Source organism: Zeus faber (assembly GCF_960531495.2).
Source record: "Zeus faber genome assembly, chromosome: 11".
In the NCBI taxonomy this organism is placed as follows: Eukaryota; Metazoa; Chordata; class Actinopteri; order Zeiformes; family Zeidae; genus Zeus; species Zeus faber.
Window position 1 is genome coordinate 12,735,496 of NC_137205.1, and position 27,330 is coordinate 12,762,825.

General features: G+C 43.2%; 2 protein-coding genes across 4 annotated transcripts; both read right to left on the reverse strand.

The window, feature by feature from the left end:
• Positions 1–1,569: 1,569 nt before the first annotated feature.
• farsa (phenylalanyl-tRNA synthetase subunit alpha) lies at positions 1,570–10,837 on the reverse strand. The gene is made up of 14 exons (XM_080008860.1): positions 10,683–10,837; positions 10,135–10,272; positions 9,381–9,479; positions 9,088–9,206; positions 7,229–7,321; positions 6,241–6,369; positions 6,044–6,159; positions 5,839–5,923; positions 4,224–4,323; positions 3,969–4,137; positions 3,800–3,877; positions 2,987–3,101; positions 2,040–2,164; positions 1,570–1,867 (listed from the first exon to the last, which is right to left on the reverse strand). The coding sequence occupies exons 1-13, from the start codon at positions 10,827–10,829 to the stop codon at positions 2,059–2,061; spliced, it is 1,494 nt and encodes a 497-aa protein (XP_079864986.1). The 5' UTR covers positions 10,830–10,837; the 3' UTR covers positions 1,570–1,867; positions 2,040–2,058.
• Positions 10,838–11,628: 791 nt separating this feature from the next.
• On the reverse strand, positions 11,629–27,011 carry ilf3b (interleukin enhancer binding factor 3b). Of its 3 annotated transcripts, XM_080008911.1 has the most exons (17): positions 26,984–27,011; positions 25,876–25,954; positions 23,763–23,986; positions 23,442–23,616; positions 23,015–23,162; positions 21,479–21,570; positions 18,700–18,795; positions 18,329–18,440; positions 18,125–18,222; positions 17,801–17,912; positions 17,408–17,521; positions 16,927–17,135; positions 16,325–16,804; positions 15,528–15,660; positions 15,388–15,435; positions 12,561–12,980; positions 11,629–12,440 (listed from the first exon to the last, which is right to left on the reverse strand). In XM_080008911.1, exons 2-17 carry the CDS (start codon positions 25,876–25,878, stop codon positions 12,307–12,309), a joined length of 2,598 nt encoding a protein of 865 aa, XP_079865037.1. In that variant the 5' UTR covers positions 25,879–25,954; positions 26,984–27,011; the 3' UTR covers positions 11,629–12,306. The 3 variants fall into 3 exon arrangements, with proteins under 3 accessions (XP_079865037.1, XP_079865036.1, XP_079865038.1); XM_080008910.1 differs by lacking the exons at positions 25,876–25,954; positions 26,984–27,011 and having other exon boundaries at positions 23,763–24,221; XM_080008912.1 differs by lacking the exons at positions 11,629–12,440; positions 12,561–12,980; positions 25,876–25,954; positions 26,984–27,011 and adding an exon at positions 13,160–14,112 and having other exon boundaries at positions 23,763–24,221.
• Between the last annotated feature and the right edge of the window lie 319 nt (positions 27,012–27,330).

Consider the following 27,330-nt stretch of genomic DNA (forward strand, 5'->3'; position numbering starts at 1 on the left):
AGAGATGAACAGTCAACCGTTGGGTGGGTCCACGGATTGTGCCATTTGAGTAGGAACTGAACCGAGGGAGGAGTCACAGTTCACATCTACCACCGTATTGGACTGATCCCCCAGTAGAATAGTGTCATATTTGTGAGACTTTATTAGAGGCTATCACTGTTAAATTTTTATTCTTGCTGTAAAATATGTATTCTATATTTCGGGGTTAAGGTGAAAAACAAATAAACACACTCAACTGTATATATTTTCAAATATGAATATAAAGTGTGTTAACTTTGCCATGGTATCAGGTGCTTCCTGCTAGTACACCCACCGCCTTGGTCTTCACAAACACTGGTTTAAAATGTTATTTCAAGGCATTCGGGATTAGCTTAAGAGGGAGACTTAGGTAGTTCCAGCAATTCATCAAGGTAACCAGAAGTAATCCTGCAGCCATTATCGCAGATGACAAACTCCCTTAGATTTCCCCATCCCGCATGCAGAGCTTTGTAGTGCAGAGCAGCAAGGAGCCAGGGTAATGTCCCCAAGGTTCTCTCCTCTCACAGCAGCATCTTTCTTTTTTGTTATATAATATGCATGGAAATGGATTAAAATTGCAACACTCCTTTCAGTTGAATGCTTTTGTTCAAAATCCTTTTATTCAATGCGGCGAAGTTTGATGTAAATCTTTTAGCTTTGACTCTAGTATATTGTAATATATTAATGGGTTGAATAGTCTGTCCACATATTCTCCTCGCTTACCCACATAATCTTCTTTATTAACAGCTTTATCTGATGAATTAATAGAAAAGTCTTGTCTACCAGTATTAACATATTCAATCAGTCCTTGTAACAAAGCCTGTCAAGTTGGTTTTTTTTTTGAGTGCTTTCAAATATCTTTAATCCACTTTAACTCGAAGTAGTGATGGATCGCACAGCGGTACCAAACTAGTATCTGCCTTTGAGAAGAAAATTTGCAGATCTTGGATGTTTTCACTGCTGAAATGAAGATCTCAAAGAGCAATTCCAGAAAGGGGGGATTACAGAAGAAAGAATGTCAAAATTGGCCCAGCAAAAAAGAAAAGTAAAAACAAAATAAATAAATAAACATCCACTCCAACAGCTTCTTCTTCTGTTCTCGTAGATTCCATCTCTGGCAGCCGTTATATGATGTAACAACATCACTTTTGTTTAGGCGGTAAAGCAAAATAAAATGGAAAAAATGGAATTTACAATGACGTCTGTGAGTGCCTTTAACTTGCATTCATTACTTATTCTTTAGTTTCTACATCATACTGTTTGAACTCACAAGGATCGGTACAGTCCACAAGTCGAGAGATTAGGGACTCCCCTCGTCAATCAACGCTTGTGGGGGAAGCGAGGGATCCCGGGCGTAATCTGAAAACCCTTGGAACGACAAGAATAGCCTAAACACTTAAGCCCTTATAGTCAAACTGTGTCACACAAGTCGCACAGACACAAACACACATACACATAGGCTTTCCTAGAAAGGCCTTCAAGGGATACTCCAAAAAGAAACAAGCAAGACAGATAATGGACAGAATTTTGAAAAACCTTTTATTTGACCACTGCTACAATTCATTGAGATATTACGCTGTACAAGTAGGTTGGATGGGATAAAAAGAGACCTGAAAGATATCCGTCAGGGCTGTTGTTTTTTTTACTGGCACAAGTTCTAAACAGTGATGTTTTGCCATAGGCTTTCCAGTGAAACCGCAGCTTGAATGTATAACAGTCTTATTTGATTCATTAAATATTTAGGGCATTGTAAGCTGTTTTCCAAATGGCAGAGGTCCAACGTCTGGGACGGGGCAGGTAGAAAACACCTCGACGCACTGATCCGTCTCACTGGCGCGCGGTGGAGGAGCTTAGATTAAGGATGAATGGGATCATTTCATTCAGGGAATCCATAGGTGAATTAGAGGGTGTGTGTGTGTGTGTGTGTTTGTGTAAAAGAGTGTAGTGTGTGTGGTGGGCATTCCTCGAAGGGATCACAGCCACAAACCAGATGTGACGCGGCAAAAAGAGTGAGCCCTCACCAGACCATCCGGGTGGATATCACGAGTCCAGCCGGCATATGGGGCTGTCATAGACCATCTGCAGGTTCACCTTGTGCCCCACCAGCTCCCGGATGTTGTTGATGCCGTACTTGATCATGGTGGGTCTGGACGGGGTGGGAAACATAATGTCGGTTAGAGTTGTTTTTAAGCCACAAGTGAGGATGAGTAACAGAGCACGGAGGCAGAAAGCGTGGTGTCTGGCAGGTCAGAGCCGACAAAGAGAGAGGAGGATTACAAGGAGGGGATTTAAGCCTTTCCTAATAACTCACCATCTCCAGCCTAATTAGCCATTCTAGACGCTCTCAGTGGGAAAAACGTACATTTTAAACGATGGTATAAATGTATGGTTTTGGGAATTGTAGCAAAATGTGAATTTGTAAACATGCAAGCAGAAAAATGTAACCAAAGGAAACAAGGTGAAAGTTGGACAGATTACAACCGGTAAACATACAACCGATAAAGTAAGACCGGCGTAAACTTTGGGTGCACTCAAAGCCACTCTACCATTCTACTTACTTACAAAATACCACAGTAGTGAACCCAACTATTTACATACTAAACATTGGTAAGCTTTGCATTCAAGTTTAAAACAATATTTGCAGTAATGGAAATTGTAAAAAATTGAATATTGTATAAAATCTCTATCTACATATCTTGAGGGTATGTATACAGAGCATATTAGATATAAATTACATTAAATGAAATAAATTGATCATTTAAAACAAGAAAATTAATACAGAAATGAATACATTTTTGTATAAATGAGTGTAAACTTTGGGTCAGGTCAGGTGAGCCGACCTGGAAGGATTCAACGCAGCTCCCAGTTCCAGTGAAACACCAAATTACCAAACTGGGAGTCACCAAGTCCCAGCAAATAAATACCAGAATGGGAGGGATTGGTAAATGCATGTGGGAGTGAGGTTCACCTCTCTAGCGACAGCCCCCAGGCGATCACAGACACGTCCTCAGGAAGCCCCATCGGCAGTAGCATCTCTGGCCTGAACACCCCCGAGTTCCCCACCTCCACCCACTTCTTCAGCCCTGGACGTGGAAGAGAGAGAAATACAATTATCTTTTTTGATCATTTAGGACCGTTTCAACAGTCTCACAATTCATAGTACTATTAGGCTTTTCGTTATTATTATTCCCGGGTTTTATTAATTTATTATACTTTATTAATCCAACTGGGGGAAATTATTTCTCTGCATTTGACCCATCCTATGCCAGTGGGCAGGCGCAGTCCAGCGCCCGTGGACCAACTCCAGCTCTTTCGCCACTGCCTTGGTCAGGGGCACCGACATACAAATATTCTACACACATTATTCCATTACAACCATTATTATGCACTACATTCTTATGTAACATACATTTAATGTAGCGCAATTGTCACCTATCCAAGTACTACCTGTTAACTTCTGTTTAAGCTGTGTACATACACTATTGTTGTTTTTTGTTGGTATTTTATTTCATTTTTATCCCCTTTTTTACCTGCTCCGTCAACTTCTGCGGCAGTAAATCTTGAAATTCCCCCGGGGATTTATAAAGCGTTATCGTATCTTAATGACTACTTAACAGACTACTACAGCAATATACTGCTGTATTTTTGCTTGAATTGCAGTTGTGCCAGACAAGGCCTGTGGCAACAAGGATGATAAAGAACTATAATCTCCCCAACCTCCCCTACTAACAAGTCCCAATATCCCAAAGCGTGCAGAAGCAGAGGTGTGGACATGCTGTACCTTCGTGGTAGCTGAACACCTCCATGCTGGGCTCAGTGTACGGATTGTATGCAGGCTTGAAGCGCAGCTTGGTGATCCCTGTGAAAGGATGCCGAGAGAGGTTACGATTCCAGTGGATCACAGAAGGCGGCGTCTTCCTGTTTCCATGGTAACACGCCCCTTTTCATACCCAGCTTGGTGAAGAACTGATGCAGGACGCCCATGAGGTCTCCCAGCGTGAGCCCGTAGTCTGCCACCACGCCCTCAATCTGGTGGAACTCCGCCAGGTGGGTGGCGTCCAGCGTCTCATTCCGGAACACTCTATCGATGGAGAAGTACTTGACGGGGGTGAATTTCTCCTGTCGGGAGAGGTGACATGAGCAGATTTATTAAAAACCTTTTGCAAGAATATCGTTAGCTAGTGAATACTGTGCGAGTGCCTCACCTGTTGTGCCAGTTTATACAGCATGCGAGCGCTGACCGCTGTGGTGTGTGTGCGGAGGACGTTCTTCTGAGCCTCCTCCATCTTCCAGTCGTACTTGTACCTGCCGACAGAACAGGCAACTTAGAAATGTAAGGCTGGACTTGAGTTCCAGGATATTCGGCGAACACAGATGGATTCAGCAATTCAAACAGATGGTGCAGCTGCTTCTAGGGCTCAGGTTTGAATAGTTCAGGCTTGGATGCGCACTGGGGCGCGTTTGGGCCTGGGGGGGGGGGGGGGGGGGTGTAACATCAAGGTTCACCGCGCTGGGCACTTGCTGCTACGTGTATGGTCACTTGGTACTCAGGCCAGGCAGGGCGGCTGGTCGGGGGTGGGTGGGGGGGGCTTGCCGGCCCGCCCATGGGGCGGGCCGGCAAGCCCTCTCCTTTCCTCCCTTATTTACTGCCATACCTTTGACAGGAAGAGGCCACGGGACCAGTTTTAGGTCCAGGAAAACTGGAACTACTTCAGTTTTTCAATACATGTTGTCATCCAATGTTCATGTTTTTGTGTAAATGTTTGGTTCTATGTTTATTTGTCTCACCCGTGGTGATTCTCCCCCTCTTGGAGTAGTGATCAGTTGTTTATAGATCCAAACATGATTAATAGTTCTTCAAAGAGGGGGGTTGGTGCTGGCTCTCCATAACCAAAAAGTGTGCTCTTGTCATTCTGCAGGTCGTCCACAGGACAGAGTTATTGCAGCAGTTCTTGATGATTTAAGAATTAATAAAGAGTTGCATTACAGGTTGAGAACTTGAACTCCTCTTGCAGACTAACTCTGCCCTGGATGCAAATGGCACAAGTACTCTGTGTTGTATGCCCAGCATGCTGACAGCACAGGTTTAAAAAAAAAAAAAAAAAAAAAAAAAAAAAAAAAAAAAAGGTCAGCCGTGGGTGGGCGTGGGGGGCTTGAGCATGGGGACTACAGAACAGAGGGCAGCAGATGGCACCCCCACCCACGAGCACCCCACGCACCGAGAGCGTCAGAGGGCAGGTACCCCGGCAGCCCGGTGTGATGACAGGAGACCGCCCCCCACGAAGGAGGCCACATGGTGAGCCCCGCACCTAGCACAGCCAGCCACGTTCAGGACTCAGGTTGACAGGACTAGACGGAATGCCTAAGCAGCCCCGGCACGACGGGCCGCCCCACACGTGTCCAAACCATCTCAATCTCACCTCTCGCTTTTTCACCAAAGTGTCCAACCTGAGCTGTCTTGTACTGATAATCGGACCAAATTGCTGGTGAATACTGTTTCAGTGCAGACAATGGGCGTATACAATGTAGCTTGGGCAGGCTTCGAGAAGATGGCCAAGAAGAAAGTGGGCTTGATATAGGAGCTAACACATCTCTTTTCAGTCAGAGGCTGAACTGAGAAAAAGAAAAAGGGCTAGTATAAGTGTTTTTTTAACTGTAATACACGATGTAACTGAAATATGTGCTTCTTTTCCTCAGTCATACCTAGTGTAGCGTAAGAGTGTGTATGTGTAGGTGCGGAGTGACAGATCAAAATCCAGCCATCCGTGTAAAGTAAAAAAAAAAGCAGGCGAGTGTTAAGAGTGGGAGTTTGACACCCACCCTTGTGATCCAAAACCTCCCTCCGAGTGGACCCTTTTCACCCTCTCCAAATAGTCCTGGGGGAACTCGTGGGCCAGCGCTGGGTCTGAGGAAGGAGGTGGAGAACACAGTTCAAAGTGAATATTACCAGAACAAGGAACAATCATGATCACGTGTCTGCATCAAAAATGTCAGTAAATCAGTAAGACCATCCAGCTTCTCTCACCAGACAGGAAGAAGGTGTCGTGCTGGTCTCTGGCTGGGTGCTGCTGGGGCTGGAACAGGGAGTCAAAGTTCCAGAAGGAGCTCTCTATGAAGTTGTTGGTTGGCATCTCAGTGAAACTGAAGACAGAAAAGAAGACGACTTGAGCGTTGAGAGAAAGAAAGAGGAAGAGAACAGTTAAGGAGTGGATCTTTCCTTACCCCATCTCCAAGAAGATCTGTCTGAACTGGGTCCGCACCTTCAGCAGTGGGTGGAGGTGGCCACACTCTGGGGCCACGCCCAGGGCCTCGAAGTTGTAGGGCTTGAACTTTTTCTCCTTCCAGCTTCCACTGGAGACACCGGAGCAGGACCCCGGTTAGAGACAACGGTCAACACGGCTCAAAGGGTAAAAAGCTGTAACTAGAGACTAAGAGCCCCCGAAATCTGAAATATTTAGCATCCTGTCGGAGTTTTTAGAGCAATTGATTCAGCAGCATGGAGGAAATGTGTTGCTGAAGAGAAACTTTCCCGGAAATCTGGTTACTGCTTTTATCTACATCTGTTCTACTAAATGCACAGAGAACAGATCTGAAGCCCCGCCGCACCCAGCTTTTTAATGTTCCCTCAGAGGAACAGCAGCTTAAGCTGCATTATGAGTGAGGGCCTGCTCTTTCTTTATCCTTTTTATATCCTATATCTGTTTTTCCCCTGTAGTGGGCGATGTTTCTTTATGTCCCGAGTCACGCAGACATGATTGAAAACGTCATGATGCTTCATTCTCGACAGATGATGTCCATTGCAGTACTTGCAAATGCCAATGTCAGCAACATAACACAAACACGAGGGAGGATTATCCCTTGATAAGGCAGGGGCTGGGTGATAGAGACAAGATTGAAACATAACAATACTTTTTAAAATAATACCTCAGTCGATATTAATTTTAGGACAGCTAGAACAGTCTACAAAGTCCAGAAAATGACGTGAATTCACCGTAATTCATCCTCAAAGACAGCATTTGACATTAAATCGCAGACCTAGTCTCATCACGATATCCACATCATATTGGTATATGGCCAAGCCCTAGTTTGAGGTCAGAGTCGTACTGCTGGGCAGTAGTTCGGTAGGGCCAAGAGGGCAACAGAGCAACAGAGCAAAGACTAAAATAAACTAATCCCAGCTTTCGGGGATCTTAGCCCCCCCAGAGCTCACCAAGCGATCATCTCTGGAGTGAGCTCCGTCTCCTGTTTGGTGATGGTGGTGCTGAAGGAGGTGCCCTTGGTAATCCAGTAGGACTTCACTGTCCTGAAAGCAACGCAACATCAGATTTAGATACATGTAATCTGAGGTCTATATCAATTCATATTGATATAAATAAATAAATATAAAATTGTTATATTTGACTGTCACCCTTCAATATGCATAGGGTATTAAGATATTTTTTTTAAAGTGGGTTGCTGTCTATCTTTCTAATATTTAGTATAGTCACTTTCTATATGGTAGCGAAAATAAATAAACATCTTCCCCCTTTCAGGTCAGGCTTTTTTAAGAAAACATGAAATATAAAGAGTTATTTGGTCAAATACATTTAGGCTTTAGTCCATTGAAATGTGTTCTGGGTACGTTCCAAAGTACATATTCTTAGTAATTGCTCTCAGTCAGAAGAGACGCTCTTATAAAACACATGGTTTGGTTAAACTGATATAACTTTCATTACTCCTGAGCGAAAACCTCTTACAAACAGATTGGCAAAATGTGATCAGGATGGTATGGAGGTTTACTTTGGAGGTAACTGGACATACAGCTTCAGGAAAACGTGTAGTTATCTTTTCGGGACATGTACAAACTCTCCAGACATGTGTACCACCTAAAGTAGAAACCACAACAACGCGTTGGCAGCACTGATCAGATTGTGTCACAATTGATTGAGTAAGAGGCCAGGGATTACAGAGAGTGACAAATCAAGCAGTTCGCAATAAATGTACTTAAGTGGGATATGTAATGGGCTTTAAACACATGTCAAAATAGCCCATTTTAATTCCATTTAAAAAAACAATTGTATTCTATACATGCCAATCTATTTGTGTTACTCAATAACTGATGGGTCAAAAAGGATTTATAAAAAAGTTTATAAAATGACTAGGGTCTGTGGTTAATCAAAGCAGTTCAGTTACTACACTAGAAACAAAACGTATCCGCTGGAATGAAACTGAACAATTGAGCTTAACTTCTAAATTTGAGCAACTGGACCATGCAACTGATGACAGCAGTGCCGTCGCATGATATAATACCAAAAAAACAATATCATCTATTGCCACCTACTGGCAGACACCGTGAGCATAAAGATGCTGCAGAGAAAACAAGAGTGGCGGACGTGTTTATTTTGTAATAGATCTGTGCGTTTAAAGCTATTCTTGTATTAAATTCTGTATGTTGAGCTCTGTTCCTTACGCACAGGGGTGAGGGACAATAAAGGTCAAAAGGTTCAATCCGAGCAATACCCAATGAGTGTGTTTAAACTGTGCCTCAGCAGCAAGCTGGGGCCTCACTGCAAGTGGATTTGGTTAAGAGCCTTAAATCAAATGTGACTGCCATGAATCGAATGACTCCGCATCCACGTATCCCAGTTTATGAAAATATGACAACCGTGCTTTTATAGCCCGACTCTAGCATCACTCATCAGTTAGGATGACCATAAAGAGAGAGAGAGAGAGAGAGAGAGAGAGTAAGAGAGAAGAAATGTCTCTTCTGATGATAGAGAAAATGCTTTTTCAACGAATATCTTATTGCAAGTTAGAAACGGGTTATATAGCCTAAATAAATTAATGTATTTTCTGAATTTACCCAATACCATTCACAGAAGTGGCAATGTCGAAGCTAATCGATACTATACAGTCTTTAATAATTTTGCCCCGGGGGACCCCAAATCGGGTCTCGTGCACCCCCCCCCCCCAAAAAGTCGCATTGAACAGCCAAATCCAATTTGACTGACAGATCTCTGAGTACAAGCCTACAACTTGGAATATGTGATGATTCAAATCTAAACTAAGAATCGAAGTTCAGTTTCTTACACTTCTGAGAGTAGCTTCCTCTTCTTCAGATCATTCTTCTCCTTTTCCTCCAGCTGGGACGCCTGTGTGCTCTGTACCAGGAGCAACTTCTCTCTCACCTGGTCCTCTATGGTTTCCACCTGGATTCAACACACACACACACACACACACACACACACACACACACACACACACACACACACACACACACACACACACACACACACACACACACACACACACACACACACACACACACACACACATTATGACAGGAAATATTCAAATACAGATAACAAAAAAGTGATACTCACAGCTCTGAATACTCTGGGGCCGCCCTCATGTCCTTTGTCCACTCGGATCCACTTGTTGGACATGGCTTTGCTGAAGCCAACTTTACCAAAGGCCAGTTTCTACACAGAATTTAAAAGACGGATACAACCGTTAGTTATATAAAGAGCTGCAGTGCCAATATGGCTTCTGCAGAGCGGGAATCTGGATGAACATATAACTGCCAAGACACTGGTGAGGTGACTGACGTATCACGAAGGGGAAATAAGTCTGTCGCGACTCGTCCTGGTCAGAAGTTCTTTCCGGGAATGCGTTTCTTTTCATCTTCCCGGAGAGAAGGAATATTTTCAGTAGAAATGTAATTAACTGCCAATCAAGATGCATGACAGATGTCATTTGTTATGGTTCGTAACTGTGCCCTCCTGGCTGTCTGTCTTTTGTGATTCCACTTTTGTCAGTACACAAATGGCCATGTGGCAAATGATCAAACTAATTAAAGGTGTTTGTATTGTCATTGCGAAAATAACTATGTGCAAGCTTGTCATTTCCAACCAGTGCACACAAAGACTGCATACTAGGGAATTTAATTTGCCAGTTAGAATGCAACGCCCATAGATCTGTTTACCTGTTTAGGGATGAGCACCATGCATTGAAGAAGAGAAATTATCGACAACGTTTTCATAATAAGATAGCAATTAATTAATCCCTGGGTGGAATTCGGCACAGCCAATTGCCAAAACACTATTTGACAGCCCTGGTTTCACAACTTTCACCCACCATGAGGTCATTCTGGGGCAGGCCCTCCGCAGGGATGGAGCTGAACACTCGAGCCTCATGGCTGCCCTGCTCAGCAATCTCATTGCCCTCCCCGGTCAGCTCCCAGTGCCTGGAGGAGCGCAACTCAGCTGAGATCACCTGCACAGGTGAGACACAAAAACGATATGTATGGTTTTTAAACGGCGAAGGCGCTGCAGTATTAACACCGTAGATATGTCCACTGTCTTATTTGAAAAAAATGAATGGAAGCTGGCTGACAAAAATGCTTACGTTACTGTTGCCTATAACTTAAATAATAGATGTAATATAAACAGTGATATAGTGAAAGTATAGTGAATCCTTTCTGTGTGTGTGTGAAATATTCGAATCATTATTATGTATAACATAAACACATAGTAAATAATAAAAAAAAATACAATATAACAATATTAAGACTTACATGTTTACATTATTCTCACTTGGAACATTACTATTTACAATGTTGCGTCAGTCACGCTTTGGACACCGCAGCAGAGACTTCCGGTGCCGTCTAACTTCACTCAACTCACCTCTCCAAGAGCCTGCAAACTCTTCACCGCCCCGACAACCACCTGGTGCTCCACCCCGATGCTGGTCGCAGCATCTATACTGTCAACGCCGTCGTCCGCCTTCTCAATTCGCTGCAGAAGCGTCTCGACTACACCGGCGTCAGCCATGCTCGGGCAAAGCTTACGACCTAGAGAGACCGGAGGTGACGCGAAATGACGCTACGAAGACGTGGGCGGTACCGGAAATGTTATTTGATTACCTAAATATAATCTGGACGCCAATAAATAAAATAAATCTATATTCGATTCGATAAGAACAGTGTTGGACATATAGCTCTGATTGTGTTGCTTTCCCCTCATGTATTTATTTGATTTATTACTTTTTATGTTTTATTGTATATTTTGTTTCATCTATATTGCAGTGTTAGGATATAAAAATACACCAGAAATGTAATAACACCGATAAATGTATTTTTTAAATGGAGGAAAATAATGTAGTCTATAAAATATCTCTTAACCTAACAAATAATAAAAAAACAAAACAAGATTTTTAAAATATTATAAATCTATCTTGAAAAAGCCTCCAGGAAGAAGGACTTGTTTCCCTTTGTTCATTTCCTTTTATTCATATTTTACTTTTATCCTTTTTTTTTTTTTTTTTTAAATCAATTATTTCTTTCCGTTTACGAACACAAATTACATTTTGATCATTAAATAACAATATAAATTACAAAAAAGTTCATATATATATATATATATATATATATATACACATATATACATACATACACACACACACACACACACACACACACACACACATACATATACATATACATATATACATACACACACACACACACACTTAGATACACAGATCTTTTCCAGACAACAGATCAAGTTGTCTCACATAGAAACACCAAGCCCACACTACTCAGTCCATTCATTCAGAAAATAAAATCAGGCCTTCAAAATAAAAATCCTTTATTGGTACATTATTGGTACAAACACTTTCTTGTACATTGTTCAACAGAAAGCATCCCACCCAAATAAGGCTACACCAAGCAGAAATGTGGAATTAAGACATTTTAGTCTTTCCAGTAATCTCAAAGGATTCAACTACATCGCATGAGGTAAAATATTACAAGATTAACAACAACTACAAGCAATAAAAAAAGCAGGTTTTAGGCCTACTGTTTAAAAAAAAAAAAAAAAAGAAAAACTCCAACAACAATCCTCAGGACTGAAAAACTAAGTGGTCAAAATAATGTTCACTTGTTGCACATGAGGAATAAGTCACATATATTCAGCTTTGCATATAAAACAATCCTTTCAGAAAAGGAACCCAGTTAGAATGAATAAACTGATAATGAGGACAGGGACTGGTGGGATACATTGAAAACCAAGGTAACCTAAAACACCAGACAAAATACTGACCAGGCCACCGAACTCGGCAGTTTCATTTCATTCAACGAATGATTCTTCCATGTTGTGCCCAAAATTTCAACACACAAAACCGAAGCACATGAAAACGCCGTGTAGCGCCAGTCAGCAATCAATCTCTTTCTTTCTTTGGAAAAGGCTTTAGGTAGGGACACGGGATGGTTGTTGGTAATGATATCAAGTAGTTATCGGATGATAAAGTCTATCTGTACTGGTAATTCATACTGGGGTCTCCTCTTCCGTATCCTGACTGGGTGTGGTACTGGGATTGATTGGAGCTGAAGCCCTGGCTGCTGCCGCCTCCCTGCAAGTTGTAATTTGTCTGGCTGTTGTAGCCTAGAAAAGAAAATAAAGTTATCAATACAGAGGATCGGCATCCAACCTGTTTTGGCTCCAATACTGTGCTTCCCGGCATTGGTTAAATTATAATAGGATACAATAAAAAAAATTTCTCACCTTCATAACCGTAGTCTTGGCTACTTCCCACTCCCCCGGTCACCTGGCTGGGGTAGGCAGTGCTGTAGGAGTACGCTCCACTTCCTCCCTGGTTCTGGGAGTAATTCTTCTTTCCCTGACCATAGCCCTGTCCGTACTGGTTGTAGGCTCCCTGCCCCGACGGAATGCTGGACTGGTAGACCCCCGGCGGTGGACTGCTGACACCCGGGGGACCTGAAAAGTGTGACTTCCCGCCTTGGTGCATAGGGGTCTTCTTGCCGGAGGGTTTGGGGGCGGCAGAGACCGTGTAACTTCCATCGCTCTGGTAGTATGAGCTGTAAGAACTCTGTGCCGCGCCTGGCGCTAGGTTCGCTAGAGGGCCGCCTGAAGGGGCAGCTGAGGGCCCGTCACCTCCGTTGGTGCCACCGTTGTTATAGAAATCTGACAAATGACAGGAGAAGCCCACATTAGATTAGAATGGCAATGATAGCCATGAATGACAGTGTATTACAAAAGCTGTTAACTGCACTACCAGTGACAAGTGCATTGCATATATAATAATCCTCAACAATACATGATGGCAAAACGCATTCAATAAGTAATAGACTTGCAAAACGTCACAAAATTTGATATCAACATCACATTTATTATTAAAAAAAAAGCTAAATCATATAAAACCCGCGAGAACAAACAGTTTCCCTTCAAAGCTCATACATCAGATTCTAAAACATTTAGTGCCATGAGCCTTTATTCATATCTAATGACGTTAAAAATTTGACACCGACATAGCAAGCACTGAACACTCATCCGGGTAAGACGGTTTTGTATTTGTCATGCATCCAGCAGCAATGAGCGTAGCTGTGCTGTTAAAGGATAGGTTCTCCATTTGTCATCAGAGGCCTGAGCAGAGTGCCAAGTTCCTCAACAACAAAGCATTCGGCGAGGATGAATAGTGAACATATCCTTTAATATGTAGTGACAGCAGGTGATACAGTTTGGTCGTTCAAAAGCGAAAATGTAAAAAAAATAATAAAAAAAAAAAAAAGAAATAAAAAAAGCGTATATTTTTGCAACGTATAATAAAAAGACAGTGACCTAATGACATAAGACCCTTTAGTGACAGACCCCCAGTCCCTTATGTCTTGACAGTATTCCAGAGTCAACACAGGTCTTCCTTCTTCCTTTCCAAATCAAAGCTTCTTTCCCGTACGTAAAGGAGAGGCTATTTATGAACCAAGCCGGAGGTTCGGGCGGATCCCGGCGTCCCGGTACGTCCGGAGCAGGAGCCGAGAGAACACAAGGCGACTACAGCTACGTCTCATCAGCGTCCCATCTCTCTGAGGTTGTGGGACGCGACACGTCCATTGGAAAGACAAAGAAGAAACCAATTTTCCAGGGTGGTGGACTCGCGGTGGAGGGTGTTTTGATGCTGCTGGAACACTAGATTATTTGTTTTTTCCTTTCTTTTTCCTCTCTACAGAATTGTTTTGTTTTTTTGTTGTTTTTTTTTTAAGATTGGGGAAGCTCTATGTCGCAAACTCGTGGTAGCCATAGCAGTCTGAGACAAAGTCACCTAAAGAGTGAGACAGGGCAGAGAAGGGAAAAGATATCAAAATTAGATTGGTCATTTATTTTGTTTGCCATAAAAGTTGGCACTTTTCAATTATCACTTTGGTCAGATTTTCTTTTTTTTTTTGTGTGTGGGGGGGGGTTATTTTAGTCAACTTTTTTAGATTTCTCTGCTCCCGTCACACTCATGTAGGTCAGTCTTCAAAAACAGGCTGCTTGAAGGAAGAACGGGCTTTTCGGTTAGAGAGAGGTTGTAAAAAGGGTTTAAGTCCTGTGGCTTAAAGCAGAGAAATTTAAAATCATTACACTAGGAACAATTACTTTGAGCTCAGTTTGATCGCATCAGTGATTAAGACACCCTGTTTAGCCTTGAGCATTGTTCTTGTGGTACTGGATGCAATCAAGGTCAAACGTGAATGGCATTCCCATTGAACTGAACGGTTGGTGTACAGCATTACGACCTTGTAACCCTCAGGAGTCAAGATAAAGAGATATATATATTTAAATATAAAAATACTTCAACACTTTAAGGGGATCTATTATGATTTTCTTTATTTTCTGTCATATATAACGTTATGATGTCGACTGTTTATATTAGAGATGGCCAAAGTGTCAAATAATGACAAATCGGTGTTGTCAACAAAACGTCAGCTTGTCAAGGATTTCTTAATATACAGTGTCATCCAATCCACTGTGCGTTTCTCCAAAGAAAACCAATGAAAAATAGTGTTTTTATTTTAGACGTATTTATTTTATTTTCCGATGTTTACATGAAACGCCCTGCGTGTGAGAGTCCCGGTGCGGTTTCCATGTCTCCTTCAAGCCTGGAGCACAGCAACCAAAGTCGGCACTACGTTTTAAATGAGGCCCTGTAGATCTAATGAGTGAAGATTCAGCAACTGGAATGCATATTTCTCGAGTCAAATTTGTTTACAAACAGATTTTGGTGGACTGATAAGGTGAAATCAGTGAAAGTTACGGAGTAAATACAACGAAAGCCCGAAGCCATGCTCAAACCCCATTGGCTCACAGAACTAGGGGCCTGGGGAGGGTGGCTCCTCCCACTGAAGTAGCCAGTTTTCAGACAGTGTGGATTGGACGCATGTTAGAATGGCTCGAATGCATAATCTGAGCGGCATTTTCAGCAGAAAAAAAAATTTCAAAAACATGTTTTGGGGACCTCAGAGACCTATATTAACTTGTGTAAAAAGGAATATAATAGGTCCACTTTAAGATAGTGATACTAAATGAGAAGGTCAAGGAGGAAACGAATACTCACTGTATCCAGAGCTAGCATTGTTCCCGTATCCGTAAGTCCCGAATCCACCTAATGGGACAGCACAGAACCAATCAAGTTTGTTCGACAAAAAGGGCGGCGTGCTGACACTACAGTGTTACAGAAAATGGTTCTTTTTCTACCTCCTTGAGTGTATCCTCCGCCGTTATTGAAGCCTCTACCCCTGCCGCGGCCGCGGCCTCCTCTTCCTCGGCCCCTGGAGCTTGCCGAGTCGCAGCCTGCAGGGCCCCCCATCATGGGGAAGCCAGGGGCGTGCTGCATGCAAGAAAAATGGCATTTGTTGGCCATTGGCACTTTGGAGGAGGTACTATTAATAATACTTGACCCATATGACTTAAATCTAAGCATCTGCTATCAAGCTTGCACTAAAAAACTACTTTAGAGTAGTCAGAATGTCTGCCGGTATCACAAAAATGTAATAAGACTTTTTAGACAAGTTTAACGAAAATTAAGCCTGACTTTTTGACAACTCATATCTTTCTTACTCAAACAAGGATAAGGCTTTATATATGTACTACATAGTACAGTAGAGTAAGTACTATATTTTTGGTACAGGGCAGAGATAAGTATTAAGTAGGAAAAGGGAAGGTTATAAATCACATGAATCTATGAACTGTTATAACTAATAGTTTCCTTCAGTTTGATAGCAAGGTAAGTCATTCGGTACTGGAATAAAATGAAAATTTTGTTTTTACATAGAACCTCAGACAGTCAAGTAACAGAATGTAAGTTTGAAGATACGTATTAGTTTCGGTGGTTGCCTTAGGGTTTTATAACATCAGAAACGTTGACTGATGCAGTCGACCTGTACTAATCGTTGACTGATGCAGTCGACCTGGACTAATCTTGACAAAAATACATATATGAATAATTAAGATTGATCATGACAGCAGCTGACAGGTGATGTGGAGTGAATTACCCTCGGCTGTCCCACTACGGGCGGCCCTTTCTTCTTTTTAGCCACTTCCGTTACGGAGCCCTCGGGGAAGGGACGCTCCAGAGCAGCGAGGGCAGCGAAGGCCTTGGCCACCTTCTTGTTGGAGCCCGTGCCCTGAAACTTCTGGCCGTCGATCTCCACCTCCATCACAAAGCGCTTGTCGTGACTGCCGCCGGTCTCCGAGATGAGCTCGTATTTCAGGCCACGGCGCTTCTCGTTCAGCTCCATCACTGGGTTCTTGCCGTGTTTGGTCAGGATGGGGCCCTGTTGGTGAGCGTTCTCGGCGGCGTCTGAACCATCTCCACCGGCCACTCCTAAAGCAGCGCTATTTGTCTCCGCAGGGACGACGACTGGTTTTGGCTCTTCAACAGGGGCAGCGACTTCAGCCGGAGTCACTTCATCGAATTTAACTGGTTCGGTCTTTAGCTCCACCCCCGTGGGAAGGCCCATGTCCTGTAGGACCTATAAACATCCAGGAAGATCATTCAAAGTTCAATTTGAACAGAGAAAATGCCTTGACTGATTTAAGAAAAAAAATAAAAATAAAAAATAAAAAAAAATTTGTTCATGGCGCTTTTCATCACCTTGACGGCCACGTGGAGCTTGGCAGTGCGTTTAGACGGGCCGGAAGCCTCAAACGTCTTCCCCTCCACCTCAACGGACATGGTGAAGACGGGTACGTGGACGGGTCCGGTCTGTGATATAAGCTTGTACTGAAGACCTGGCTTGAGCTGGTTCAGCCTCATCAGGGCGTTCATGGTCTGGGGGGGCTCGGCCTTGTCCTCGGTGGCTGCTGGAGAGGGAAAAGGCTGTCAGTGAACACAACCGGCATGGAGAGAAGAACAATGAGCTGTATCTGGTAGTTCTCTGAAGGAGTTAAGCCAAACAATGCATCCATCATGAAGGTCTTGAAGGAGACCTCAGGACAGTAATACAAAAATAAGAGCCAGGCATATGAAATGAACATTTCCTTCCCCACAAACAAATCAGAGTTTGCCCCACATGGAAAGATGGGGTCTCACAAACCAAACAATAATAACCAAACGAGAGCTCAGGAGCAATTACTTTTCTTCTGGAGCTTCTTCTTCTTCTTGTTCGGGCTCTTGTCATCGGTCCCCTCCTCTTCCTCGATAGGCCTCTTCATTGGCGGGGCGTAAGCTGTGCTGGGTGGGATTTGGACTTTGGACAGAAAACAACCCAATAAGAAACCGTAACTGCGTCGAACTAACCCTAAAGCAACTATGAAGGGAAAATAATATTAAAAAATATTCTATAAGGGTTCCCCCTTTTTTGCATAAAAAGCACAAATAAAAAAAAAAGGAAATGTATATATGCATTTTGGAGGTGAAATGCTGCCAATAAGCATTGACCCCTGAAGTCAGCCCTCGTACCAGAACACACCTTGAACACATTACCCCTGATTTCCACAGGGGGGCATTGATTGGAAAAGTAGAGTACCTGTGTAATCAATAGGGGTCTCGCGTTGAGGTTTTCTAGGCATCTTAGAGGAAAGGGGGTCCATTCCAAGCACTTTGTGAATCTGCCCAAAGGCAGAGAGCCTTAAGGCATGCTGTAAAAAAAATAAAATTATTTATATATATATATATATATATATATATATATATATATATATGTGTTTTTGACATAACATAACATTTTATCTAGGTGAACAGCTGCAAAACAGTGAAAGTAAAGAAAAAAATTTTATGGAGTGTATTGCAATAAAATGCAAATAGGGTATGCTAATTGGTTAAGACTAGCCCTACTCCTGCAGAGACACACCTGTGCACTCTGTGTGATGTCTTCTCTCTGTTGTCGATCCAGATGACCGATAGCATCGGTCAGCTCCTTCTCACATGGATCGCAGACGCCAGCCCCATCTGAACACAAGCAGGAGTTGTAGAATAGACACATTGAACTAGATAATATAAGTGATAAATGTACCCCCCCCATCAAGAGTATTTATGCAGGTGGTTTTTTGCATACCTGACATTAGGATTCCAGAGGCCAGGCATTCTAGAACCCTGCGCAGGGCCTCACCAGCCCCCATTGGCCGGTTTCCAGTGCCAATGGCTTTCTCACAGAGCAGCTCTAGTGGCTGCAAAGCACAAGGATGTCAAGTTTAATAAATGTGACAAAAACGAAAGGACATTCTTTAGCCATAAATGAATTTAAAAGACGGTAATGGTAACTCGATGTTTTGTGACGAGACAAAATAAATATGCCAACGGAAATATGAAGATCAGCGAGCATCAACTACCGTCCTGTGAGCCTAGCATATGTCAAATTACACACCGAAGAAGAGAAATTAAGCGCGAACGCCAGCTCAACAACAGCTGTCAGGACTCTTGACTCACCCAGCCGCGAAGCTGGGCCCACGTGGGCACGCGGGAGCAAAGGTCCCTCAGGATGCGGATGACGATGACGCAGGAGCGCAGCCCGTTGGCCCTGGCCTGCGGACACAAGCAGGGAGAAGGGTGGGAGGAGGACAGGGAGCCTTAGTGAAGGAGGCACGCAGGGAAAATATACATCTAAATCAAAAGAATTTAAAAGATTAAAAACATAGAAAAATGCCACACAGACAGTAACGCTTAGCTTTGTCATTATGTTTGAATTGGATGGGAGAAGGGTGTTGGGAAGAGATTACTTATGGTCACTGAGTTCAAGGAACATTCACACACACGGCTGCAAGTCAATGGCTGGCTTGACTGAGGTACAGCTGTACACGTGGTAGATTTCCGTTATTTGGAAACACGCTCATCAATTCATATGAGGAGAGAAGGAATGAAAAGGTAGTCTATAGCTTAATACAAGCTTTAGAAATTGATTTTTTTTAATTCACCGTGATCCGCTTAGGAAGGAAATACAGCGATACATTAGAATTAGATAATGTTTCGGAGAATACCGAGGGGCGGTATGGCGACTGTCCAAAGACATGAACAAGGTGCAATATTCCTGTTTTTGTAGCACACAGAAAACAGACACAGCCATAGTGCGGGTGGTAGCTGAGGCACCGCGCTCTACGAAAACAGTACAAGCTGAAGAGATGGCCCAGTGTTTCCCATACATTGATTTATTTGTGGCAGCCCGCCACAATATCAACATTGACCGCCACATGTAATTTGCCATTATTTTTGCTCAGCCCCTCCTTGCTCTTCTCTTTCGCTTGCTCACAAACACATCGACAATGGACCCGTCTGTGAGTAGTCCTCCTCTCCGTGCACACTCTGAATCAAAACATGATCATGCAAGGAATGTTTGGGTTGGCTACCAAAACTATGGTATTAGTTCCTATACAATCACAACGCAGATTTCAGCGCTTCATTTCTGTGCTATGCCCGAGCTGCCGATTGAAATATACGCCCTCCGAAACCACAGGCACCGTCACTAAATGTTATCGTTTGGAGCGTACCGCTTCAAATACTCTGTATTACTCTGACGTGCAGCCGCCTTCCTCTCCTGTGCGACTCCAACCAAACAGCAGCGACGTTCGTCAATGGCACATTATGGTCGCTTAGCTACTCAGATTAAAGAGGCGGGTCGTAAAAGTTTTCACACAAACTGTCGATTATTTGTTAACGTATAAAGTATATGAGAAGATATTAAGGACAAATGGGTTTAGTTAATAAAAAAATTCATCTCTTAAATAGCCCCGGATCTATTTATGTGACATTCTGATCATCCACTAAAGCCCTCGAAAACGATAGGATATCATCGATCAAATACACAAGTACGTTTTGGGTCCTCTGTGTGTCCTCTGAGTCAGCGACCCGGGCGCAATTTGACATTGGAGAGGGAGCGAAAGCCTGTCCTGTTACTCGAAATAAAGCAGTTTGTTTTACTCATTTTGTTTTACTTAATTTTAAGCACCGTGTGTAACAGGGACACTTACTCACTCGCCCCGCCCCTGTCAGCTACCACCACAAATAGAATCTAGTTCTGTGGGAAACACTGTGGCCGCTGGTTACTTTAGTATGCCAAACATAGTCGAGACAACACTATGAGAGCTAACAACCAACACAGTTCACTGCCGAAGAGATCAACTACTTTGTTTCCACACAACATAGCGTCACAGAAAGAAGTGGCTCTACATTAGGGCTACACAATGCATTTTTTTTGTATTGTTATTGCGATATGAATTTCCGCGACAAACACATTGCAAAGGGCCACAAGGACAGCCAATCAAAAATGGGGGCTTTTTTCTAAATGTATTAAATCAAACATGGGCCTGCACCAGAGGAACATGTAACGTTCACCATAGAGTGGCGAATACATCCATGGAGTGAACATAACACATTGAAACCTCACTGGCGAAAGCGCAAAATGAACTGTCTGAAGGTGAAAATATTTGGTACCCAAAAGGGGAAGTAATTGAGTTACTTGGCAGTACTTTCGATACATAACCATAAGTTCAGCCAAAACACTGAAACCAGCACAGAAAGGCCCTCCTTTCCAGTGCTGTATTTCTGCCACTTTATACTCCATATATAGGGTTGATAAAATGAAACAAATATTTAGAAATGTTTCATGCAAATTCTGCATTTTCACATTTCATATCGCCATTGCAATATCCTACATCATACTGGCACATTTGCATATTTTCCTCATATCATGCAGCCTACACTACATGTAGCTGATGTCCACACACGAAAACAAACTAAATAATTAACAATTGAAAAGGACTCACTCACACCAAGGTTATATAGAAATATTGCACCTAGATGTTACTCCGACATTATATTTACATTATCAGGAAAATTCTCCTTGGGGATGATTTAAGTGCAGTAAAATTTGTCAACTCAAATGGAGCAGCTGTCAATGTCTGTGACTGCACAGGACGGTAAAATGCAACGTTCTTCAAATAAAAGCCACTGCAGTAGAATCGGTTAAGTGAGCAAAGCAACTCTACAGCAGAGTAATGACAAAGGTTTCCTCAAAAACGCTCATACAGATTATTGAGTATTACTACAGGAAATAACACTTAAAAGTAAAGAATAAATATCACATGGAACACCCAAATAAATGACAAAAAAGAAGAAAGGAAACATACGACAAAAAAGTAAACAAAAACAATCCAAACTCCAATCTACTTTTTTTTTTTTTTTTTTTAGAGACAAATAAAGACAAGATGCAAACCTGAAACCACTTGGCGTGACGGAGAGACGCCAAGGCAGTTAGGCATTTCTGCCTGTCCAGAACATCCGTTGGATCGTTGACTGAAAGCGTTTCTATTGGCGGGTGGAATAAGAAGACAAGGTACAGTTTGACCAAGGGGAGTTCTGTCAGCCGGCCAGGGGGAACACAGGCAGCCTTCCTAAACCTCAGGCAGGAGGGGGAAGGGGAGGGGGACCCCCCCACTGGAGAACCACCAAGCGTTCCCGACCACCAACTTAATGTGCGGGTTTTTCTCCAACATTAGATTGTAAAAACAAAAATAAAAAAAATTCAGAAGCCACTGGAGCAACAGTGGAGTTTATGTGTTGTGGGCTGTAGCTGATATGGGAGAGTGGAAAGTCATCACTGCTCAAAAAAATGTAATATCTGGATATGTGAAGGAGAAAATGTCCATGCTAAAATAGAGGTTGTTTTCAATTTGTAAAAGTTAACTAAAAATGAAAGCCTCAATCCCAGCGCTTACAAGGTCTAAGTGCTTTTTGTTTTGCAGTTAAAAAAAGTGGGAGGTGGAGCCCCTCCCCTATGCCCCTATACTGGGTATACTGCACTTTGCCCCTTCCGAGACAGAGAGCGGCCAGTTGGTCAAAGGTCCAGCGTCCCTAAAAATTGACAAACTAGAAGGCTTGACAGAGAGAATAAGAATTGGAACCACAAGCAGTTATCAGACGCACAAAGAAGTATCAAAACAGGTCCACACTGCAGCAAAACTGATGGCTTAAAAATGCCCAATCTGGGCTCTGCCGTCGGCACAGGGTTATGGATAAAGTCAAGGGCGAGCGCACAGAAAACTCCATTCTTTCTTGAAAAGTACAAAAGAAAATACAAGCCAGTGATTTCACACGTCCTTTAGGTCAACCAATGGCTTAAGTGCTAAATGTCAATTTCTATCCATCGCTGGCTGCCTTCTTGAGCAGTTTTCCTGCATTCTGACTGTGGCTCAACATGACATTCAGCTGTGCACCCTCAGAATCCTTAATCATTATCTATAACCCCAAGCTTCCTCTGCGAAGGAATATCCGAGACTGTCAACAGTGCACTGCTGGGTCTAGCACCCAAACACAGTTTCATCGCAAGTTCTGCGTCTCATTTTTGCTGCAATGCAAACTGTTCATCATCAATATAAATAAAAACACATGCAAACAAAGTGGTCTCTTTTGTTTTGTTAATTCTCAGTAAGCCTTCATATTGTTGGTGCCCTGACCATAAAGGGGAAAGAGAAAGCTAGTTTTTAACCAGACAGTCAAAACTACCTGTCCTATACTGTATATTGGGCCATCAAAAATGTAGGATCACATTGCATGGAACTAAGAGAGTGTCTAGATAGCTATAAGCATAGCAAAATCCCATTATACTTCATTAATTTCCCGTAGCTCCATTGAAGGCCCAATAAACAATATCTGTCTAACTGGTTTGCCACTCTGCTTGGCTATTTGGCCTCCCTGCTTCAAAGGGCCGGACTCTGGCCTTTGGGCTGGGGCCTTTGTGCGCTTGGCTTACCTCCCGCAGCCACCTTTTCCACCTCCTCACGGACCAGGGGCGAAGTCAGGTGGACGGTCATGGTGAGAGGAGGTTCCTTTGTGTTTTTAATGAGAATAGTGGCATCGCGGATCTGCTGGGTTACGGTGTACTTGTCCTCTGTGATTGCCTGTGACATGGGGAAGGAGGGTGCGGGAAAGGCTTTAGCCACCTGCTGCTGCTGTTATCCTGCCCAAACAGAACATTGCCAAGTGATTGTTAAATGTAAAAGAACCAAAGTGTTATCAAAGGTTAGACTGTCCTACAGCTTTATCCATGGTGTTCGTCTAGCGGAGTGTTTATTATCTCCAGGCCACTGATAATTTCCTTCATTGTAAGAACAAAGATAACCCTTCTCTGAAGATGCTACAAAGCATTTTCAACAGTGCGCTGATTCAGCTGTACTCACTTTGAGCTGCACAGCAAGATTATCAGACACTTTCCTCAGCAGGCCGATAGTGGGCTTATCCTTACAGAGTAGCACCAGCTCCAACTCCAGATCCCCCTTCAGCAACAGGCCCTTAGCCACCAGGCCCACCCTCATGACCCCACGCAGGGTGCGGGTGACCTGATCCTTGTGTTCGCTTTGGAAAGATACCATGTTAGAAGAGTTAGAGGCCGCCGCCGGACAGGAATGCAATGGATCAGAAAGCCAACAGTTCAGTTACTACATTTTGAGACAGTCCGCCATTATAACTCGACTCGGGGGGGGGGGAGGGGGATACCTCACCTCTCTTTATCGACCTCTGTGACATCTGTGTCCCCCTTGGACAACTCCTTCTCATGTTCGTCCAGCCAATCAGAGACAGACTTTAAGGCCCGCTCTGTGTGGGACACCATGTTCTGGACACTCTCCAGCTCTTCTTGTGTGGGATAGATGGCCGAGTGCTTGGCCATCACGTGACGGTCATCATTCATGAAGATGCGCATGTGACGAAGGCGGTTTGGAGGGGGCTGCGGGCAGCATAAAATTATCATAAGTACACAGGCCAAAACTAGGGTTCTTATTTGGCTCGGGGTGAGTATTGCCTGATTTTTTGTTGTATTCCAGTGCAGACTCATTGATTCCTGAACAATTGAATCCAAATATTATTTTAAAATTCTGGTAATACATAGGTAATATACAACTTTGAACACATTAAACAAAAACAATATTTGCAAGACACATTTGCTTCACAAAATATTTAGTTGTTTTGGGTTTTTTCTACTGGTGCTAGGAGAATTAACGGCTCAAGTATCAAATATCACAGAATGTTGCAATTTGTTCAATTATCATGAAGGTATTGAATTTTGATGCCGTGCCCTCTACTTAATAGAAAACACTAGGTATGTGTAGTCCTTTGGGTTTCATGTTCAATAGTGCATAATAAGAAACATAGCTGCAGGCAGCAATACACAGGGTCCATTATTGACACTGATCACAAATTTTCCGAGTTCCCATGGCACGCAGCATCAGCTTGTGCTGTCGCTCTTTAGATCAGCATTACGTCTACAACTAGTTACATTTTCAGAGTTCCCAATGAACGTAGCATCGGCTTACGTAATGACATGGTGGGAATTACTAATATAAGCTGATACACTTTCTGCGTGTTTTAACTTGATCATAAAAATTTGAAGGTGGCTGTCTAGTACCTGTAATGCATAGAATCCTACCTCACGGTGTGTCTATGGAAGGAAGTCAATCTGCGCAGAAGTTCCCAACAACACGGTTCCATTCAAACGGATTAAACACTGCATGTCCCTCAGAGACTTTTCATCAACTTTTTAAACTTTCGGGAATAAAATAAACAGACACAATCCGGAATCGTTGCTCTGGAGCTGCAAGTGAACCTCATGTGTGAGGGCACAAACCAGGAATATGTTTTGGAATGTTTTAGACTCTTACAGTTTGTATGTTCTGGCCCGAATGCCGCAGGAGGTACACGGCACGGGGTTAGATGGAACAGACTGCATTTATATTTACAAAAAGGGGCAAAGGAGTAAAATATCAAACAAAGTGCTCTGTCTACGTCAAGCAGGTAAGAAAATACACACACATGCACAGAAACACACAGGTTGTAAACACTACAGAGCAAAGGAGTGCACATCACGCATGGTGCGAATGGACGTTGATAGCCACAACCTACAGATTTATAAGGAATTGGATGATGTCACAAAGCGTCTTACTTCACAAATTAATCTCTCTCCACCACCGACTGCAAGTTTCCGAACATTAGCGTGTCGGTCATGTGCGAACCTTCGCCTACTTCCGGCCAAACTTTGTCTGTTTCTCACTAATTCCTGCTCGGTATGTGGATCGCTTTGGATAAAACTTGAACCACGAGATGTCTGTGACGTCCCGATTCTAACAAGTGTCCATAGCTGCAGTGGTTGTCCTGTTCCAGGCACTTTTAGCCCAAAAAGTGCCTTGGAGAAAAACATTGTAAAAATCCGAACAATAACAATAGGGTTATGGACCCCACTAGAGATCACATACAATACAGATCTACTATCAGGGTCAGTCTACTTTAGATATTGATTACAACAGGCAAGTTTGTCACTATGTGTTTGCGTCTGTGGTGCTAAGCCAGATGGAGCCAAAACCTTTTTTGGAATAGAGAGCAATGCAGTAGATACTTGTCTCCTTGAGCCAGTCTGCCCTCGGCTTCAATCAGCCACGTGACTTGAATTAGATGGATTTAATTTGTTTGGAGCACTATTTGAGTGATGTGTCGTTAATTAGTCTGGTCTTGTGTCTCCAGAATCACCTATTGACTGGATTGTGAAATATCAGATCTAGGTCTTTGAAGCCTGTCAAAACACTCAGAAGGGTACTAAAAAGTTTTAAAGGGATAACCAGTTACCATGGTTTCTCTGAGTGTAACCACTCTGGTGGTGATGATGGTTCACTGTTGTTGGGTATCCGGATGGTGCACTTAATCACTGTTAAATGCAAAAAAGAAAATTATTTTTATATTTCAGCACAGGGAAAAACATAACCGTGAACAAATCAAAACTGAGACAATAATTGGAATTAATGAGATGCTAAGCCAAGTTCAAACTCCCAGCAGAAAAAAAAAGTGTATGGATCCGGTCTCTATTGATTTGGGCATTGGAGCATGAAGGTCAATCACTCCCGCAAAGGGCAGAGACATTGTGCCCCCCCCTTTCTCTTCCAAGTTAAGCATGATACAGTAGCAGATACTGTTTGAGATGTGGTCGACTTAGCACGATCAGGTCGGCCTGTAAAATCACAGCAGATGCGGGTAGATAAAGGCAAAAAAGCCGTATAATTGACTTTTAGGGGAACGTGGACCTCATGATCTTAACACTCACTTCTCCATCACTGACCCACAACCATCTTTGTCTGTACGCCAACAACTTGTTGAAACGGACCCAAGCCGTTCACAAAACCCACTGCTACGTAGGTAACAGATTAAAACGCTATAGTCATCATGCATCATTTTCAGACCCTAAGGAAGGGTTTATTTAAGGAGGATATTTTTTTTTTTACCCAGACGCCATTTTAATTCTAAAGTGAATTGGACTGGAGCGAACGACGTTACACCTCCGCCCACAAGCTAAACCTAACACCCACATCTAAATGCTAACATGTCGGCCGGGTCGCGTTTTCTCCCGTACCGATCTATGGCTCGGGTGACTGCGCGCTTTTGATTGCTCCCGGTGTACTTTAAACCCAGCGACGATCGATGGGGATGATTCTGAAAAACGCGATGGCTAACGGTTATCAAAATGGAGCTGAAAACACATCGAAGATCCCATTGAAAGCCATTAGCACTAGCGATTAGCCAGCTAGCCGTTCCGTAAACAAAGACGCGCGGGTTGTGCTCTGACACATACCGCTCATTTGTATTCCCTAATAACCATGGACGGCTCTGGAGATGAAACAACCGACTTTAAACACGTAACTCTATTTGCCTGATATGCTATTGGTGAATTTTCTACACTCACCGGGTGTGGGCGTCGCACTGCTGTAGCCTGGCCGCCGTCTGCGTCTCGCTCTCCGTCGGGGGGTTGGAACGCCCACGAACCACCGAACCTCGATGCCGATTGGCCAGAATGTCCTCGCGACCCGCGCACGTCACCTTCGTGCGTGCGCGGACGCCCTACGCGCAGGCGCGTTGGTGATCGTTTTCTGCCCACCTGCGACGCCGGCAACGTTCACCTTTGTCTAGGTCGGGGCCATATTGACAAGATTAAATATCACGACATATATATATATATATAAATAATTAATTAATCTATTTATTTATTTTGAACCTCGATTTCTTTGCTTTGACCATATTTGGGGGGGGGGG

What these genes read in the sequence shown, in the direction of transcription:
- ilf3b (XM_080008910.1), bottom strand. Translation starts at nt 24,094, where the DNA reads ATGAGTCTGCACTGGAATACAACAAAAAATCAGGCAATACTCACCCCG. An exon ending in GGGCCCAGCTTCGCGGCTGG is followed by an intron (nt 18,441 to 18,699) that starts GTGAGTCAAGAG and finishes TGTGCTTTGCAG; the next exon opens with CCACTAGAGCTGCTCTGTGA. An exon ending in CAATGCTAGCTCTGGATACA is followed by an intron (nt 12,981 to 15,387) that starts GTGAGTATTCGT and finishes GTCATTTGTCAG; the next exon opens with ATTTCTATAACAACGGTGGC.
- farsa (XM_080008860.1), bottom strand. Translation starts at nt 10,829, where the DNA reads ATGGCTGACGCCGGTGTAGTCGAGACGCTTCTGCAGCGAATTGAGAAG. An exon ending in GCCCCAGAGTATTCAGAGCT is followed by an intron (nt 9,207 to 9,380) that starts GTGAGTATCACT and finishes TGTTGAATCCAG; the next exon opens with GTGGAAACCATAGAGGACCA. An exon ending in ACTCCAGAGATGATCGCTTG is followed by an intron (nt 6,370 to 7,228) that starts GTGAGCTCTGGG and finishes CGGTGTCTCCAG; the next exon opens with TGGAAGCTGGAAGGAGAAAA.